Source organism: Manacus candei, unplaced genomic scaffold (assembly GCF_025592945.1).
Source record: "Manacus candei isolate 608988 ecotype Guabito, Panama unplaced genomic scaffold, ASM2559294v1 h1tg000003l, whole genome shotgun sequence".
Taxonomy (NCBI): Eukaryota; Metazoa; Chordata; class Aves; order Passeriformes; family Pipridae; genus Manacus; species Manacus candei.
In genome coordinates this window covers 18,713,251-18,731,362 of record NW_026138051.1, presented here as the reverse complement: position 1 = coordinate 18,731,362, position 18,112 = coordinate 18,713,251, and the positions used below count along the sequence as shown (strand labels likewise).

The following is an 18,112-nucleotide window of genomic DNA, read 5'->3' as shown; positions in this document are numbered from 1 at the left end:
ATAAATAATATGAAAATCATACAAATTTCTTATTTCAGCCCTTGAATCCTCAAGAAGACTCTGTCCATATTTTGGGAGCACAAGGTCAGATGATCTCACTTCTAAATTCTGAAGTCTCATTCCTGAAAACAAAGAAAAGATACATTTTTGTCACGTTGCATGAAAAAGCATTTAACAAACCAGCAACCTCTATACAGTACAAACACTTGCAGCTTCTATTGTAGATGCCATAAAAAGTATTTTTACATCCAATTCACATGGAGAGAAACAGAGTATCTACAACACAGCTGCTGTAAAATTTGAACTGTGGGTGATACAGCATAGTGTTAAGTGCTAAAAACATGTCCTGAGAGGTCTTTTTAGAAGATTTTACTTTCAAAGTCAGAAAGCAGAGATGGTGTCTTCTCAGAAGAACAATATCAATATTATTAAACAGGAACATGGAATTGTGATTGGGTTTTGTCAGCATTTTCTTTGCAAAATCACAAGAGTCATTCACCCAGACAGGCAACTAAAGGGCCATTTTTAGTAGCAGTGCAAATAATTTTCTTGTGTTCTTTAGAAGAATCCTAAGCCCCTAGTGAAGAAGAAAAGTCAGAAACCAATTAAGGAAGATTTGCAAAAGCAATGGTTTCTCCAAATTTTTCTACTTCTCTTTTTCCAACAAGAAGAAATAAAGTTTTGAGGTGGGACCATTTCAAACACAGCATTAAGGCCATCCCTCAGTCCCCAAAATGGACTCATTTAGATTGAAGGTACAATGAGACCATCAGTTCCCCAAACACCTGAAAAAAATTACCTACTTTGCATTTGTGTTAACTTGATCTAATTTGAATTTTGGTCTCTAAGTATTATTTTTAAGGTACTGGTAATTGTGATATACATATATATGTGTCTGTATATATGCCTAGACTATATATATTTTAATTTACTTTTGTTCAAATCAAGGTATTTCTTGCACTCAATAAAGAAAGTATTATTTTTAAGGTACTGGTAATTGTGATATACATATATATGTGCCTGTATATATGCCTAGACTACATATATTTTTATTTACTTTTGTTCAAATCAAGGTATTTCTTGCACTCAACAAAGAAAGTATTTTTAAGGTACTGGTAATTGTGATATACATATATATGTGCCTGTATATATGCCTAGACTATATGTGTTTTTATTTACTTTTGTTCAAATCAAGGTATTTCTTGCACTCAATAAAGAAAGTAATGAGAAACCAGAGAGTATTTACTGAAAATCCATACCTGACGAGGACTTTTGGCTGAGCTTTCCGTGGTATTTTTAAATCAGCCAAACACAAAGCAGACACAGCAAGACATATTTCTTTCTTTGTCCTGTCTCCTCACACCTCTAAACTTTCCCGAATTTTTCCAGGCGGTTTTTTTTATTTTTGGATAATTGCTCTGCGGATTTTGCACTGCAGATGTTGTGAGGTTCAGACTGAGGAGGACCCTGTGGGCTCCCTGTTTGTGACACATGTGGCAGGTACCTCTCTTGGCGTGCTCAGGTGTGCCAGAAGCCTCGGTGCCTTTCCTGAGCCCGGAGTTGACGCGGGCCTGGACGTGGCTGTAGGGACAGGCCCTGTGGCCCTGGATCTGCAGCTGCTGCTTGGTGGAGATGAGTTTGTTGCGCAGGTTCTCGTTCTGTTTCTCCAGCTCACGAACTCTCTCTTGCAGATGCTCCATCATCTCCTCCAGCTCCAGGGCCTGGCCCAGCCTCCTGGGCCCACCCCCTGCCTGCTCGGCTTTTCTTTTGTCGTTAACAAGCCGCATTAACTTGGTGGTCATTCTGGGGGAAAACAGTCCAAAAAACAGGAAAAGGAACGTGAAAACTCAGCATAAAAAGTATTCTGTTGAAAGAAACGTGGTCACTGTGAAGGCTTCACCACAGAACCTGGATAATAAAGCCAGGTTTTGGTATAACTATTACTGCCTGTGCAGAACTCCTTGAAGGTAACTGAAAGCACTGTGCAGCAATGTGCTTTACAGCTGAGCTGCAGTTCCTTTCCCCAGAGCAGCCCTCACAGTGCTGTGCTTGGCACTGGGAGCTAGAAAGGTGCTGATAACACCCCAGTGTTCTGGCTCCTATGAGCAGGGCTGGCACAGCACCAGCACTGGCACATTCCTCCCCCGCCAATCGAGGGCAAGATTCTGGCAGGGGACACAAGCAGGGCAGCTGACCCAAAGTGACCAAAGGGATATTGCAGACCGTGGAACATCAGCTCAGATAGAAAAGCTAAGGAGAGGAGGAGGAAGGGGCTCATTTGTTTTTTGCAGTGTTTGCCCTCTGGAGCAACCACTGTGTGCTGAATTCCTGCTCCCCGGGAAGGGGCCGGACATGGCTGCAGGTGGGAAGGGGAGAATAAACCTTGTTATTTTTTCCTCTTTGCTTGGGGGTGCACAAACTTTGGCTTTGGCTTTAGTAAAGTGCCTCATCTCAACCCACAAGTAGTTTTCCATCTTATTTTCTCTCCCCTGTCTGGCTGGGAAGGGCAGTGACAGTGGCTTGGTGGGCACCTGGCATCAGGCAAAGGTCAGCCCACTACAGCTGACAAATAACAGTTTCCTAAGGCTTCTGATTGAAGGTTAGTAAAGGAAGGAAGCATATTTGCCCCACAGGCTGCTTAATTTTAACACATGATCTTCTATTAGAACCTCTGCATGCTGTTAAGTGAAGTTACAGACTTTGGATGTGATGGGGCAAACTATAAAAGCTACAATTCCACAAAACATTCAACTACTGAAAGAATGATAATAATATGCAACATTCCAATGATATATAATTTCCAGTATTTTAGGATTTAATTATATATTTCATTTCTAAAGTGGCTAAAATACATAAGTGGAGATATTTAAGGTACTCTGTAAAAAGAGACTTAATAGTTGCCATTACCATACTCAATTTTATTCTGGGTAAATATGACCAATGTGCTTCAGAGAAGGAACAGTGAGCTGAAAAATACAATCAGATACAGAGGGTATGGTTGCCATCTATCTTTAAAAGGACAAAAGGAGAAGGGTGGCTTTGATGAGACAGACAAGTTCAAGACTTTACAAAACTGGCCACATATCATCCAGACCTGTATCCAGTTTACAGGGAATCTATTTTTGAAAGCCCAGAAAGAAAATAAGGAGACACTTAATTTGTCTAAAGGGGCTTGTTAGATTTTTGGATACTTGTGGACAGAAGCTTCTACCTGAAAGAACAAAATTAAACCAAACACATCTGTAATAGGATGTCACAGAATGTTACTTGCCTGTAAGCAGGTTTTTTGTTTATTTGGTTTTTTTCAGTGTAATTCTACTAGAAATTCATTCCAAACTTCTAGTTACAAGGGTTTTGGCATGAGGGAAGCTAAGGAAGAAATTCAGCTTTAGATTTAGCTTTAGATTTTTCTCTGGGAATCTAGACAAACACTCTATATTTTTTATTTTCTGTGCCTTGCTCTACCAATTTGGACATTATGTGTAATTTTACCTAAGTGGATATGGAGTGGTATGTCCCATGTTGCTGTGCACAGAAACAGAGGAACAGCCATTTGTAAGGAAACAATTCATTTGCTCTATCACCTTATATCTGACAACAGTCTAACAGAAAAGATGGAAATTATGTCCTGCTGGTCTACTGGATCCTGGCTCACTGAACACTGAGCCATAAGGGAAGAATATTCTGGACTTTAACAAAGTATGAAACAGTCTCATGTACAGAGGCAATATTTTCAGCTGCCCTTTGATGAATTTGTTGGCTTCTGGTGAGAAGCCTGATCACATGCAGCAAGACTTGATTAGCAATTAGCACAATGGGAACACAGGAAAAGTGGTTTGGGAGTAATCAGCCCTCCTGCAACACAGTAACACCACAAACAGTTCTGCAGAGTCCAGATCAGCTGGATTAACACACAGATCTTGGCACACTAAGGTCAGTAATCAGCCTAAAGTTGGTTGTATATATTTGGGCACACTGGGTATTGTGCTCCCCATGCTCCCTGGGACTTCTTCATTGGAGTTATCTATTATGCTGAATAAAGGAGAGCTGATTATAAAAATATTTTGGTGCTAATTCAATGATAAAAGGCTGGATGCTAGTCAGCTTCTTCAAAAAACAGACAGAGACAAAAAAAGGGGCAGCATCTCTCTGTATAGGTCGTTTTGATTCTAGAATAAACCCCTTGATAAATCATTAGGCTTCTGTAGCCTCTTCTTCAGTTCCCAGAACACCTGTTACATTTGTACTTTGCCAGCACAGCTGGGAACCCAAAGTGCCAGCTCCAAAGTAGCAGGTAGCAGTGTACCTCTGTACATGGAGATCTAACAGGGTCCACTGCAAAAAGCATCTCACACACCCAGAGACAACCAGAAACCAACACAGAAATGGATTCCAAGGCGTGATTTTTACCACGGCGTTAGAAAGCGCTCCGAGAGAAACCAGCGTGACTTTCAATATGCTGATAATGTTTTGAGGGGCAAAAAAAAGTTTAAAATAAAAATCCTAACCCCCCTACCTTTTAATTTTCTCCTCCTGTCTGTTTGCATGCTGTTTGAGCAGGAGGTGGTCGTCGCTGATCCGAAGGAATCTGTCCTCCAGCTCCTCGCGGCTGATCCGCGACACGGCCTGTCGAGCTTTCACGTTCTGTGCAGTCGGTGCTTCTGCCCAAACCAAGGCAACCTCAAATTACCCTCAACACAATCAACAGCACGTAATTCAGAGCCTACCTCGCTTTGAAATGCTGGGAAAAAAAAATTCATGAAAGTTTTCAAGTCATTTGATATTTTACACTGCCATCGGTCTGAGAGTTTTTTCAGATTTATTGGCACGTTAATCACTTCCTTTTTCCTTCCTCTTAAAGACTAAAAAAAAAAAAAAGAGTTCAAATGATGCAGCAAACTAAACAAAAAAACCCCCCAAAAACCCAAGCCAAAAAATTTTAAAACATTATCTACTAGACCAGGCAAAGGTAACAATTTAGCAAGCAACAAAGTACGATCAAACCTACTACTGAAAAAATAAAATTAGCATTACAATGAGGATGCTTTCAAATCTGTTTCAAAGTCAACATAGTCTCTTGAAGCTTGAAAGGGTTAACTCTTAATTCTGAAAGTAAGTCCCGTAGTTCTATTCTAACAGCAGCTGAGTAATATATAAGAATTGTGTGGTACTTTTGGTTCCAATTTTTTTAAATGGATCTGGCCTTGACCTTAACTCAGCAAAAAAGTTCTCTTGCCTTTTGGAAGGATGAATGTTACAGCTCAAGGAGTCTTCCAGGCTTTAGCATCTCACATCAGCTCCTCTCTTACAACAACCAACTTAAACATAGAATAGGTCACAGCACCTTTCAAAATTTAACTGAGATTTTGAATGGTATTTGAACTTAATTTTGCAAGTGGGAACATCAAAAGCATCTTTAGAGAGAAACCAAAGCCACTGATCCACGTCTGTAAGTGCAATAAGCAGCATCTGGTACCAACCTTGTGGTCCCTCAGTTCCAGCTGGAGTTTGACCTGGCTCTCTCCCAGCTGGGTCCCCCCCAGGTTCATCAGCTGACACAGGCATGGCTTATCCACCAGGAACACACTCCAACTGAAATGATTCTCCAGCTGCAACTGAAACTGGGAGACCAGAGTGAACCACAACACATCAAGTAAAACAGTGACAAAAGTCATGGCAGAGGCACAGAAATAACAAACTCACCCGTGACTGGAAATGCTCCCGTCTCAACTGGATTGCTCAGGGGACAATCTGAATTTTAAGTTTCATGTTATGCTAACTTTTATCCATGGACAAAACACAGCTTTTTTGTTACACAACAGCTCCCACTGTAAATGCAGAATTATAATTGTTGTCTTCAGAAATCTCTGGGCTAAGGCCATATTTCCAAATAGATGGGGGAGGGGAACCTGTGGAGATTTTTGGGTTTTTGTTTGGGGTTTGGAGGGGTTTTTTTAACTATTTATTCATTTTAAGACAGGTCAAAGCTTAAGGCATCAACTGGTAGGTGACTAATGCCATCTTCCACATTTTCAGTGGGCCTCTGAAACCAAGGTACTGGAGGTTATGGACTCATTTCCATGCCTGCCATTCTCTTAATCTTCTTGCAATCATTGTCATAAGAGAAATTACTTTTTAAGACAGAGACACTCCTATGAATGACTCTCATAAATACCAAGACATTTCTTTCTTGAGGCAGCAGAAAGTTTAGTTACATGCCAAAGTGAGATTAGGAAAGTATTAATGTGAGAAAGTACTACATTTGTTTCAGAGATATGAAGAAACTTGTTAACCACTGCTGTTTCTTTCTTGTCTTCCAGTGCACAAAATTAGCTGCTGGCCAGAGATTCAAGTAATGCTGAAACAGCAAGAAAAGGAGAAACATAAAGTCCTTTGCATGGCCTTTTCCTCCCACTATTGTTACACTCCTGAGGTGATACAAATCCCTGGTGAACTGAAAAATATCTAGGAATGTGTTGGGAAATTAACAGTGATGTTACTAAAGACCTGCAGCAGAGGACAGAAGCTACACAGACATTCCATGAAATATCTGTTAATTTTATCATAATCAAAGCTGCTGCTAGAGCAATGCCTTCCTTCTACTAGTAAAGTCTTCTGTCATGAACAGGTGTCCTTATGGCTTTGTCCAAAAGGAACAAAAAGGTTATTAATGGAAGTTTAGTTTCCAACCAGTCAGTCTTTCTTTCAATTCTTTTCACTAAAATTTAGTATTATTTCCAGCTTTGACTGTTTATAAAAACCTGGACCCATTTTTCTTTCTTGTGGAACAAATGCTTCCTTATATGTCACTGTACCAATGTCTTTACAGCAACTGAGATTAAAGAGAAACCAAAACTTTTACCTCTAGATAATCAACCCAAATTTGGTTTGTGATGGTAGCAAGGGGAAGATGTTACAATTATGTCTTTCCAGAATGTAGATGTCTTTGTCTTTTGATTCACAAATCAAAAAAAGACAAAGGTTTTTGGCAAATTTCAGAGATGTCAAGAGCTAAACAAATATTTTATCACCAAGACTCCACAGTGTTTGTGATCTATCAAAACCAAGCTTCATAAACACCACCACAATAACAGGCATAGGCAAACACTACTGGTTTTCACTATTTCCTGCTTGCTTAAGAAACTTTGCTATGGGTGTTCTCTTCAGTGTCAAAGAAATCCATTCATTTAAAAACAAAGCCAAAACAACATATGCTTGTACCTCAAATAAGAGAAAGCATAATAAAGCAAGAGAGATAAATTTGTATTTATATCTTGCCAGATCCACGTCATGCTGAACCTTAAAAACTTAAATCAGGTTTTATTTCCAAGAAAGATTACTCTACAGTCACTTCAGCACTTGTTAATCAAAAATTAAGAGAAAAGAACTTCACATATGAAGAGAGGAAAAAAAATCCATATCTCTAGGATTAACCTAGTATAAGTAAGAATTTTACATGTAGTTACTAAAGTTAAAGAAACCTTAACTTTCTTATATACTGTACTACTTTAAAAACTGGTTCTATCACCACCAGTATCTGACAAAAAAGTGCACATGACTTTGCAGTGTTAGACAAGACCAGACCATAATGAGATGGATACTTAAAACTAGAGTATCAAAGCTCATGCTTTAGGTCCAAATTCCTGTATAACCCCCAGAAGTGAACTGCTGTCCCAGCATCATTCAAAAGTAGCAAAACTGCAGATTTTAAATTATCAAAAGTTCTCAGCCAGTGGGGCTAGATGGGGTTTCTAATGAAATCTTAAAAACATTTAATTGTTTCAATACGGATTTAGATTTTCCTGAGTCTCGGACACAGCCAAGATGATGCTTTTCTCACAAAATCCTGTCCCACTTCTCTGACAGAAGGAAGAAGAAAAAAAGAAAAGGAAAAAGAAAAAAAAGGAGGAGAAACCACTTGTCTACCTTGGCCTATCACAAAGTATTTCCAGCCTACATTCTCTCTCTACTGACTCCTTCAAAGATAAACATTTACTCTATTTGGCTTGTCATCTAAAATAATCTCATTTATTACTTGGAAGGAGTATTCACTCATATAAACTTTCACATATCATCTTTCAAACATGCAGTGCTGTGACTTTTGGGAGGTGGAAAGGAAAAAAAGAGAGAAGATAGTAGGAAACAAGATCACAATATTCTGCTGTAGACTGAGGGGAGAAACACCTCTCAGACCTGTAAGTCCTACTACAACACAGAAAAATCAAAACAACCTCGTCTTGCCTTTAATATATTTTACAAGTGCCTTCCAAACTTTTCTCCAGCTCCGCCAGTTCTGACAAAGCCTTGTACGACTGGAAGGAGCAGGGAGGGAAGGCGGGGTTCGCCTCACGAGGAGTGGTCCCAGTCTGGACAGGGTCTGGGCACTGGTTTTAGGCTGGATCTGAGCACTGGTCCCAGCCTGGGCAGGGTCTGAGCATTGTTTTTAGGCTGGATCTGAGGACCTGTCCCAGTCTGGGCAGGGTCCGAGTATTGTTTTTAGGCTGGATCTGAGCACTGGTCCCAGTCTGGGCCAGGGACCTCTCCGGGCACAGGAACGCAACTCCCGCTCGAGCCCAGCGGCCTTTCTACGTACAAAGCTGCAACCAAGGCAGCCTCAGGGCTATTTTGATTAAAGCCGTGAGGCACTCGGTCTTTTCACCGCGGTGCGAGCGAGGAGCCCCCGCGGGTCTGACACCCTCTCGGGTGTCCAGGCCGCAGGCCGGCTGCCCGGCCGGGCACAGCCCCGCGCGGGGCTCGGCGCCACATCGCCCTCGGCAGCTCCCGCCGCAGGAGGAGCAGCTCCCCCGCACTCACCGGCCCGGCGCGTCCTCGGCGCTCCCTCGGCAACTGCCGGCGGGAACAACGGCGGCCGCGGGGCGGGCCCAGCGCCCGCTGACCCCCGGGGGCCGCGCTTCGGGCTCGGGTCCGGGCTCAGCCCCCCCTCACGCTCGGGTCGGGTTCAGGTTCGGGTCCGGGCTCAGGTTCGGGTTCGGGTCCGGGCTCAGCCCCGCCTCACGCTCGGTTCGGGTTCGGGCTCAGCCCCTCCTCACGCTCGGTTCGGGTTCAGGTTCGGGTTCGGGTCCGGGCTCAGCCCCGCCTCACGCTCGGTTCGGGTTCAGGTTCGGGTTCGGGTCCGGGTTCAGGTTCGGGTTCGGGTCCGGTCTCAGCCCCCCCTCACGCTCGGTTCATGTTCGGGCTCGGGTCCGGTCTCACCCCCCCTCACGCTCGGTTCATGTTCGGGTCCGGGTCCGGTCTCACCCCCCCCCCCCGCTCGGTTGGGGCCGGGCCCGCGCGCCGCCGCCTCACGCTCGGGACTCTCGCTCGCCCCCTGCTGGCGCGGGGCCGGGCCCGAGGATTGAAGGTCCCGCTGCAAAACGTCGGAGGCGCGTAAAAATTGTCTAAAAAGGTAAAAATTGTGAAAACTTTCGGTAGCCGTCGGGCTGGCGCTGGGGATTTGCCACCCAGGCCCCCTCCCCCCTCCTTTCTTTCTGCTGTAGAGCTGTAAATAAATAAAATGGCTCGGCTCTGTGGGTGGATCGGCCCCTTGCACGCCAGGGGAAGGAACCTATTTCCCCTCTCCCTTTAAGGACGAAAACTAATAGTTTTTTAACAGTAGCTAGTGATAAACGTTTGTGCCATCTGGGCAAGATATTTAAATTTGGAAGAGTCTCTAGTGTAATATATATATATATATATATATTTATAAAGTAACTGTACATTTGCATTCCTAGTGAGAGATGCTGCGCTGTGCAACTATGTAACTTTTATTTTCAAATTTAAAAGTACTCTACGCCAAGTTTAGGACATTTTTCATCTCTTACGTGACCCAAGTTTTATAATGCTTTTATAATGTGTTTAGATTTTTGTTTGCTGGCACCAAAGACGTTAATAAAAGACGTTGGTGAAAGCAAACAGCGTTGCTAAAGGTTTTGCTGTTACAGGTGCCTTTGAACATAATTTTTTGTTTCTACCACACTGCACAATACTGGACTGCAGCTCTTGATGGCTGTTGTGCCTCTGCTGGTTTCTGTTTAGAAAACAGCAGCCCAGAGAAGCAGTATGAAAGCATGTCCTTTGAAAGCACAATGCTGATTTTAGTGATGATAATGAAAGAACAGCCAGTTCCATTGTAAACTCAGATAAAGCTTTCTAAGATTGCAATCAGATACACCTGAACAGAGAACATATGGGTTTGGTGTTGCTATTAATTTACTATTCAACATTAAAAGTTGTTTCACTGTAGGGGCAGGGAAAAGATTTGATCCAAGTTTGCAACTGAAGATTTTAATTTACTACTGCTGGCAGCAGTAAAATTCTTCTCTTTAGCAATGACCTGGTCATTTTGTAATTGGTCTTGTTTTGCTATAGTTGTGTACAATTAAATGCTGTCTAGCAGAATCCCAGTGATTGGCTTTTGCTTTGTATTTATGGTAAGCTGGTCTCACTCTCTCAAATATTCATGAGAAGGTGGATGTGAAAATTCATTCTTGGGAATGGAGCCATGGGCTCGTGCTTGTGGGAACGCACTTGTCCAGGGCACTGGGATCTGCTTCAAACTCCAGTTGCCCTCATGTCCAGGGATGCAGGGCCTGAGGGATTGGATTTCCCTGTAGGTTTGCAGTGACAGTTTGGGGTGGCTTTTTTTCGTTTCAGTCCTTGCTGGAATGAGCAAGAGCCCAAAACACTGCAGGGTCACCAAAGTGTGTCAGGACAAGGAAATGCAAAAGCCAAGGAGCTTCTCCTCCTTGGAGTTCCCTTGGAGCCCCTTTTGGCTCCAAATTCCTGGGCACAGATAAGGAGAGGAGTGACCACAGCCCTGTGTCCCTGCAGAATCCATCTCCTGTAGAGTCCCTTTCCTTCAGAGGAATTTGAGGAGGACACAGGGAACGCTGGTAGCAAACCCCCTGAATCCATCCTTTGATTTCACCCAGATTTGTTAAGACATAAATGCCCCAAATGTGATTTTTCTAAGAATAATCTTGACTTATGCAACTAATCCAATTTGTATTTTGGTTGGGCTTTTTTGGGGTTTTTTGGGGGTTTTTTGGTGTTTTGTTTTGGTTTTTGTTTTGGGGCGGTTTTTGTTTGTTTGTTTGGGGGGGGGTTTGTTTGGTTGGGATTTTCTGAGTGTTTTGTTTTGGGATTGGAAACACAAAAGGGACTTTTTAGCTTGGCCAAAGCTGTGCTCATGCACTGATAAAGAAATGCTGGAAACCTGTTCCAGGTGATGTGTGCTGACTTACCACAGACATCAGGGAATACTTTACAGGAACATTCTCTATATTTGTGGCAGATTTTCCCAGGATTCACCATGGTACAGCCCCAGCACTCAGATCAGTTAGAACTTGCATTTTTCAGCCAGTAAAATTTTATAGGTTGATCTGAGAGTCTTTTGTTCCTGAGCAAAGAGGGGGGAACTTGGGCTCTTGATAATCAATCTGTACTTTTTAGAAATAAAAGGGAATCACATGAGGAGATTTGACTGAGCTAAAGCCAGCAAGCCCTGGCTGAGGGGTTGGCTCAGGGACACTCAAGGTGTCATTAAGCAGCTGTTTTGTGACACTGGGTTGTGTTTGGGTTTATTTTCAGCATCCTCACTTTCATAGCACTTCCCTCTGCTGCCAGTCTGGAACCAAAATCCTGGGATCCTGACAGGCTGTGCTAAAGGGGCTGGGTCTGCTCCAGGGGTAGGTTTGGAGGGGGGCAAATAACAGGGGAGATCCCAGAGCTGCTTTTCTCCTCCATGGAGCCTGACCTAGGGAATGACTCCAAATGGACAATGCCAGCAGATCCCTGGGCAGGATGGGAGCACTGGTTTTAGGCTGGATCTGAGCACTGGTCCCAGTCTGGGCTGGGTCTGAGCACTGTTTTTAAGCTGGATCTGAGCACTGGTCCCAGTCTGGGCAGGGTCTGAGCACTGGTCCCAGGCTGTGGTGCCACACAAAGAGCACATTCTGATGCCCAGGGGTGGGGAATGAATGAAATCCTCATCCCCACAGTGTGGATTTCCAGGAGCAGGGAAGGGGCTGAGTGCTGAGTGTTCCCTGAGTCCTGAACACTCAATCACACCCAGATCCCCCTTCCTTTCCTGTTAGGATTATTGGAAGCAATAGTAGGATTGACCCAGGACATAAATAAGTCCAGCAGGTGATGGCACAGTGAGGTGTGACGAGATTCCCTGTCCAATAATCAAAGTTTGAACGCTGGATTTGCTGCTTCCAAAAAGTTTTGATTTTGTGCATTACTGCAAGTGGTGAGCTAAGATTTTCCCTGGAAAAAGGCAAAAGAGGAAATGGAAAGGAGGAAAGGAAAAGGAGAAAAGGAAAAGGAGGAAAGGGAAAGGAGGAAAGGGAAAAGATGAAAGGGAAAAGATGAAAGGAAAAGGAGGAAAGGGAAAGGAGGAAAGGGAAAAGAGAAAGGAGGAAAGGGGAAAGGGAAAGGAGAAAAGGGAAACGAGGAAAGGGAAGAAACAGAGAAAGATAAAAAGAGTATAGGAAAGAAAAAGAAAGAGAAAGAAAATGAGAAAGAAAGAAAAACAGAAAGAGAAAGAAAATGAGAAGGATGGAAAGAAAAAAGAAAGAAAATGAGAAGGATGGAAAGAAAAACAGAAAGAGAAAGAAAATGAGAAGGATGGAAAGAAAAAAGAAAGAAAATGAGAAGGATGGAAAGAAAAACAGAAAGAGAAAGAAAATGAGAAGGATGGAAAGAAAAAAGAAAGAAAATGAGAAGGATGGAAAGAAAAACAGAAAGAGAAAGAAAATGAGAAGGATGGAAAGAAAAAAGAAAGAAAATGAGAAGGATGGAAAGAAAAACAGAAAGAGAAAGAAAATGAGAAGGATGGAAAGAAAAAAGAAAGAAAATGAGAAGGATGGAAAGAAAAACAGAAAGAGAAAGAAAATGAGAAGGATGGAAAGAAAAAAGAAAGAAAATGAGAAGGATGGAAAGAAAAACAGAAAGAGAAAGAAAATGAGAATAATGGAAAGAAAAAAGAAAGAAAATGAGAAGGATGGAAAGAAAAACAGAGAAAGAAAATGAGAATAGTGGAAAGAAAAAAGAAAGAAAATGAGAAAGATGGAAAGAAAAACAGAAAGAGAAAGAAAATGAGAAGGATGGAAAGAAAAAAGAAAGAAAATGAGAAGGATGGAAAGAAAAACAGAAAGAGAAAGAAAATGAGAAGGATGGAAAGAAAAAAGAAAGAAAATGAGAAGGATGGAAAGAAAAACAGAAAGAGAAAGAAAATGAGAAAGATGGAAAGAAAAGCAGAAAGAGAAAGAAAATGAGAAAGATGGAAAGAAAAGCAGAAAGAGAAAGAAAATGAGAAAGATGGAAAGAAAAGCAGAAAGAGAAAGAAAATGAGAAAGATGGAAAGAAAAGCAGAAAGAGAAAGAAAATGAGAAAGATGGAAAGAAAAGCAGAAAGAGAAAGAAAATGAGAAAGATGGAAAGAAAAGCAGAAAGAGAAAGAAAATGAGAAAGATGGAAAGAAAAGCAGAAAGAGAAAGAAAATGAGAAAGATGGAAAGAAAAACAGAAAGAGAAAGAAAGAAAAAAGAGAAAAATTAAAAAGAGAAAAGAAGAAAGGAAAATTAAAAAGAGAAAGAGAAAGAAAAAGAAAATGGTAAAAATTGATGCTTAAATGTTATAGTATCTCATTTAAATTAAATTAAAATTTATGTTTGCTCTAGAGATGTAACCAATGATAACAAAGGGTGCAATGTGAGCAAGGCTCAGTATTTCTCGGTGCTACCTAATGAAGTTGGTAAAGTAATGGAACCAAAATGCAGTTTAAGGGACCCTTGATATCAGCAGAAACTCCTCTAGAAGGAGGTGCCCAGCCTGAGAAAAAAACCTGAATAAATCAGCCATTCCAGCCCCGGGAATGTTGGGAGCTGGGCCTGGCTCAGCTCTGCTCTCCCTGTTCTGTGTTTCACAGGGTGAAAAGGGACTATGTTTGTAAGTTCAGAAGACACCTGGAGCACCTCCCTCTCCTGCTGTTCCAACAGCTTCTGCTCCAGGATTAATAACATTGGCCTGGAAGTAATTCCCGAGGTTTCCTTGGAGGTTCTGGGGTTATGTGTGCTCTCAGGACTAAGGACAGTCACAGCTGCCTTGTTATGGGGCTGTTGAGCTTTGGGTTTTGCTCTCAGGAGTTACTACTCATCCAGCCAGGGGGAGCAGGGATTTGGGATTACAGGAACACCAGCAACAGTCAGAGCATCCCAGAATGGTTGGGGTTGGAAGGGACCTTAAAGCTCATCCAGTTCCACCCCCTGCCATGGGCAGGGACACCTTCCACTGGCCCAGGTTGCTCCAACCTGGCCTTGGGCACTGGCAGGGCTGTGGTAGCACAGAGTAACCCGCTGTCTGCAGCACTCATGGGACAACCCCAGCCCTGCAACACCTGAGGAGTCCCTAAAAACCCCTTTTTTTTTTTACTAAAAACCACTAAATGCCTCTTTTGCTGTGGTGCTGTGCCACCCCTGAGTCCAGCTGTGCAGAGCAGGTGTTCAGCTCCAAAGCTTGTTCCTCCCGTGGAGCTGCTGCCTGTGCTTGTCCCTGTCTTGGAAAAACCCTTCCCAGACCAACTAAGGACTCCAAGGACTGATCCCTGCTTCTTTTTTTGGATCCCTGCTGCTTTTTTCCCCAAGACAGGAACTGGAATTGTGCATTTTTGCCGTTTACTCCTCAGCAGTAACAGAACTGTCCTTGTCATGCCCTTGCTGTGTGAGTGGGTTGCACACACAGCTCTGCACTGCCTGCGACTGAGGGACCTCTGGCTGCCACTCAGGGTAATTCCCTGCTCTTTCCAGCCAAGGATTCATGGATGGATGGGATGGATGAATGGATGCAGGTGCTGAAAAGCCACTCCTGGGGGGTACAGTGTGCTCCAGCACAGTGGGCTGTGCAGAGTGTTTGTACATGTAAAGGATTTGCCTGAGCTTTCCTACATCTGAAAAGATATTCTATTTTATGGGTGCAGCAAGTTATTTCTCTCTGTGTTTAACTTTCTATTCTATTTTTCTATTTCTAATTTTCTGCAGGGGCTCTGGTGATCTGTAGCCTCTGGAGCTACTCAGAGGAAGGACATTTGTCCTCTGAGGATTGCCCTGTTGGGAAGTGGAGGCAGCTCTGTTGGATTCAGGTCTGGCTGCTTCTCCCTTGCTTTGTTCCCAGCTTGCTGTTTGACTTCAGCCACAGGGGTTCACCTTCAAAGGTGTGTTACACCCACAGTCCTTCCACCTCCCACTACCTGGGAGAGAGACAGCCCTTCACCTCCCTCTGTTTCCACCCTGTTGCTCTTTGATTCCTCTCTCAGATTCCTCTTTTTGGGTCCTGCCTCAAACAAAGCAACCAAAATGAACCTGGTTGTGCCACATCTCTCTGTTGCTGAAGCCTCCTGTCCTTCCTTCTCAGGGCTCTTTATTTGTGAGGGGTTTGTTCACTTTTGGGGTTGGTTTTTTTCACTTTACCTGTGCTCCAGACCCCTCTACTTTCCTCTGATTTTACATCAGCTTGGTAATTAAATGTGCTAATTAAAGCACCAGTTCTCCTCTGGGCTGAACTTACACCTTTCCCTGTCCCCGAGGCCAGGATTGTTTCTCCTCATCATCCTCTTTGGCTTTTCTGATGCTTTTCCTTTTTTCAAGCTATTCTTTGGCCTGAAATATTGCCTTTGTGCCCCATTTCAGCACTGCACAGGGTGGACCTGCTGGAAAAGCTGCAGCCACAGTTTTGGAGAAGTTCCCTTTTGGCTGGGCCCAGGAAGGAGTGGGAATGGTGCCACATCCAGTGGTGTCCCTCAGGGATCAGTGCTGGGCCCAGCCCTGGTCCATCCCTTTATTGATGATCTGGGTGAGGGGGTTGAGTGCACCCTTGGTAAATTCATGGATCACACCAAGCTGGGTGGGATGTGGCTGTGCTGGAGGGCAGGAAGGCTCTGCAGAGGGATCTGGACAGGCTGGATCCATGGGATGAGACCAACAGTGTGAGGGACAACAAGGGCAAGTGCCAAGTCCTGCACTTGGATCACCACAACCCCATGGAGCTCCAGGCTGGGGAAGGAGGGGCTGAAAAGCTGGGAAAGGCCCTGAGGGTGCTGGTGACAGCGGCTGGGCCTGAGCCTGGGTGTGCCCAGGGGGGCAGGAGGCACCTGGGCTGTGCCAGCCCTGGTGTGGCAGCAGGCCCAGGGCAGTACCCATCCTGGTGCTGTCACTGCTGGGGCACCTCCAGCCCTGGGGGCAGCTCTGGGCCCCTCAGACAAGAGAGACACTGAGGGGCTGGAGCAGGGAAGGGAACGGAGCTGGGAAGGGGCTGGAGCAGCAGGAGGGGCTGAGGGAGCTGGGGGGGCTCAGCCTGGAGAAAAGGAGGCTCAGGGGGGACCTTCTGGCTCTGCAACCCCCTGACAGGAGGGGGGAGCCGGGGGGGAATTTGGGCTCTGCTCCCAGGGAACAAGGGACAGGATGAGTAGGAACAGCCCCAAGCTGTGCCAGGGGAGGTGGGACATCAGGAGGAATTTCTTCCTGGAAAGGGTGGTCAGACATTGGCAGGGGAGGTGGTGGAGTCCCCACCCCTGGAGGTGTCCAAGGAAGGCCTGGACGTGACACTCAGTGCTCTGGGCTGGGGGACAAGGTGGGGGTGGGTCACCACAGGGGGGACTGGATGGTCCTGGAGGGCTTTTCCCCCTCAGTGACTGTGGGGTCTGTGGGGCCCGGGGGGTCTCTGCGACACTCAGGGGTCTCTGTGTCACTCAAGGGGTCTCTCTCTGTGTCACTGGGGGTCTCTGTGTCACTGGGGGTCTCTGTGTCACTCAGGGGGTCTCTGTGTCACTCGGGGGGGTCTCTCTCTGTGTCACTCAAGGGGTCTCTGTGTCACTGGGGGTCTCTGTGTCACTCAGGGGGTCTCTGTGTCAATGGGGGTCTCTGTGTCAATGGGGGTCTCTCTCTGTGTCAGTGGGGGTCTCTGTGTCACTCAGGGGGTCTCTGTGTCAATGGGGGTCTCTCTCTGTGTCACTCAGGGGGTCTCTGTGTCAATGGGGGTCTCTGTGTCACTCAGGGGGTCTCTGTGTCAATGGGGGTCTCTCTCTGTGTCACTCAGGGGGTCTCTCTCTGTGTCAGTGGGGGTCTCTGTGTCACTCAGGGGGTCTCTGTGTCAATGGGGGTCTCTGTGTCACTCAGGGGGTCTCTGTGTCAATGGGGGTCTCTCTCTGTGTCACTCAAGGGGTCCCATGTCTCCTGTCCCACGCCCCGCGGCCGCCAGGGGGCGCCAGAACCCGCGCGCCTCGCGCACGCGCACTGCGCGCTCTCCCGTCCGCGGGCCCGCCCGCACCGCCCCGGGCCCGGCGGGGCCTCAGACTCGGGGGGAAGGGCGGGGTCGGAGAGGCCGCCCTGCCCCACCGGGATCACCGGAAACACCGGGGGTACTGGGAACACCGGGAACACCGGGAGCGGCGGAGCCGACCCTCAACAACCCGGAAGCACCGCCAGCTTCAGTACGCAGGCGCGAGCGCAGGAGCGACAAATCAGTGGGCGGCGCGCTGGTGACGTCACAGGGGCCGTGAGGGGCCTTCGGGAAGTGGATTTTTGGGAGTTTTTGTGCCTTGGAAAAGGAGACAAAAAACGACCCGGAGAGATTTGTCTGCGGGAGTTTGAGCCGTGGGGGTGGCCAAGGGGGGGCTTTGGTGGCCTTTAGGAGGGTCTCGAGCGCTACGTTAAATCTCCGCGGAGGGGAATCCCGTGGGAGGCGCCGGAGCTGAGCTGGGGCCGGGGGGCAGTTTTCCAGAGCGATCTGGGTGAGGGACGTGGGAGAGGCCTCAGCTCAGGCGTTTCGAACTCGTTTGTGTCGTGGAGCCGGAGAAGGGCAGTGGGGAAACCCCCTCCCAAATCCCCTTCAAAAGGCAGGAGCTGGAGGTGGGAAAACGAGCAGGGGCTGCTCCAGAATTCATATATCCATGGGGGATGAGCTTCCCCAAATCCCCGCTGGAGCTCTGGGCTTGACCTCACGTGTGCTGTCAGACCCCTCACACTCCCCAGGATGGAATACTCCTTAACTCCAGTCCTTGCCCGAGAGCTGGAGTGGGAATGTTGTGTTGATTTCCAGCTGGATGAACATCTGGAA

At 45.6% G+C, this 18,112-nt stretch overlaps 1 protein-coding gene and 1 long non-coding RNA gene across 10 annotated transcripts in view; one reads left to right on the top strand and one right to left on the bottom strand.

Moving 5' to 3' along the window:
- RPGRIP1L (RPGRIP1 like) overlaps positions 1-11,923 on the bottom strand; it is a 45,221-nt gene extending 33,298 nt beyond the window's left edge. For 2 of the 9 annotated variants that reach the window (XR_007904965.1, XR_007904966.1), the window contains exons 1-4: positions 5,481-8,798; positions 4,517-4,661; positions 1,505-1,803; positions 23-122 (exon numbers count right to left, since the gene is read on the bottom strand). Coding sequence is in view for 7 of the 9 variants with exons in the window: in XM_051790440.1 (XP_051646400.1) it covers positions 23-122; positions 1,505-1,803; positions 4,517-4,661; positions 5,481-5,565 (629 nt within the window). In the remaining 2 variants the exon portion in view is untranslated. The other 7 variants (XM_051790475.1, XM_051790483.1, XM_051790440.1 and 4 more) reach the window with 6 other exon arrangements.
- LOC127472994 (uncharacterized) lies at positions 8,946-15,675 on the top strand. Its single transcript, XR_007905227.1, has 3 exons — positions 8,946-9,067; positions 9,120-11,687; positions 15,040-15,675. It is a non-coding gene; the product is annotated as an uncharacterized LOC127472994 (long non-coding RNA).
- Positions 15,676-18,112: the final 2,437 nt, after the last annotated feature.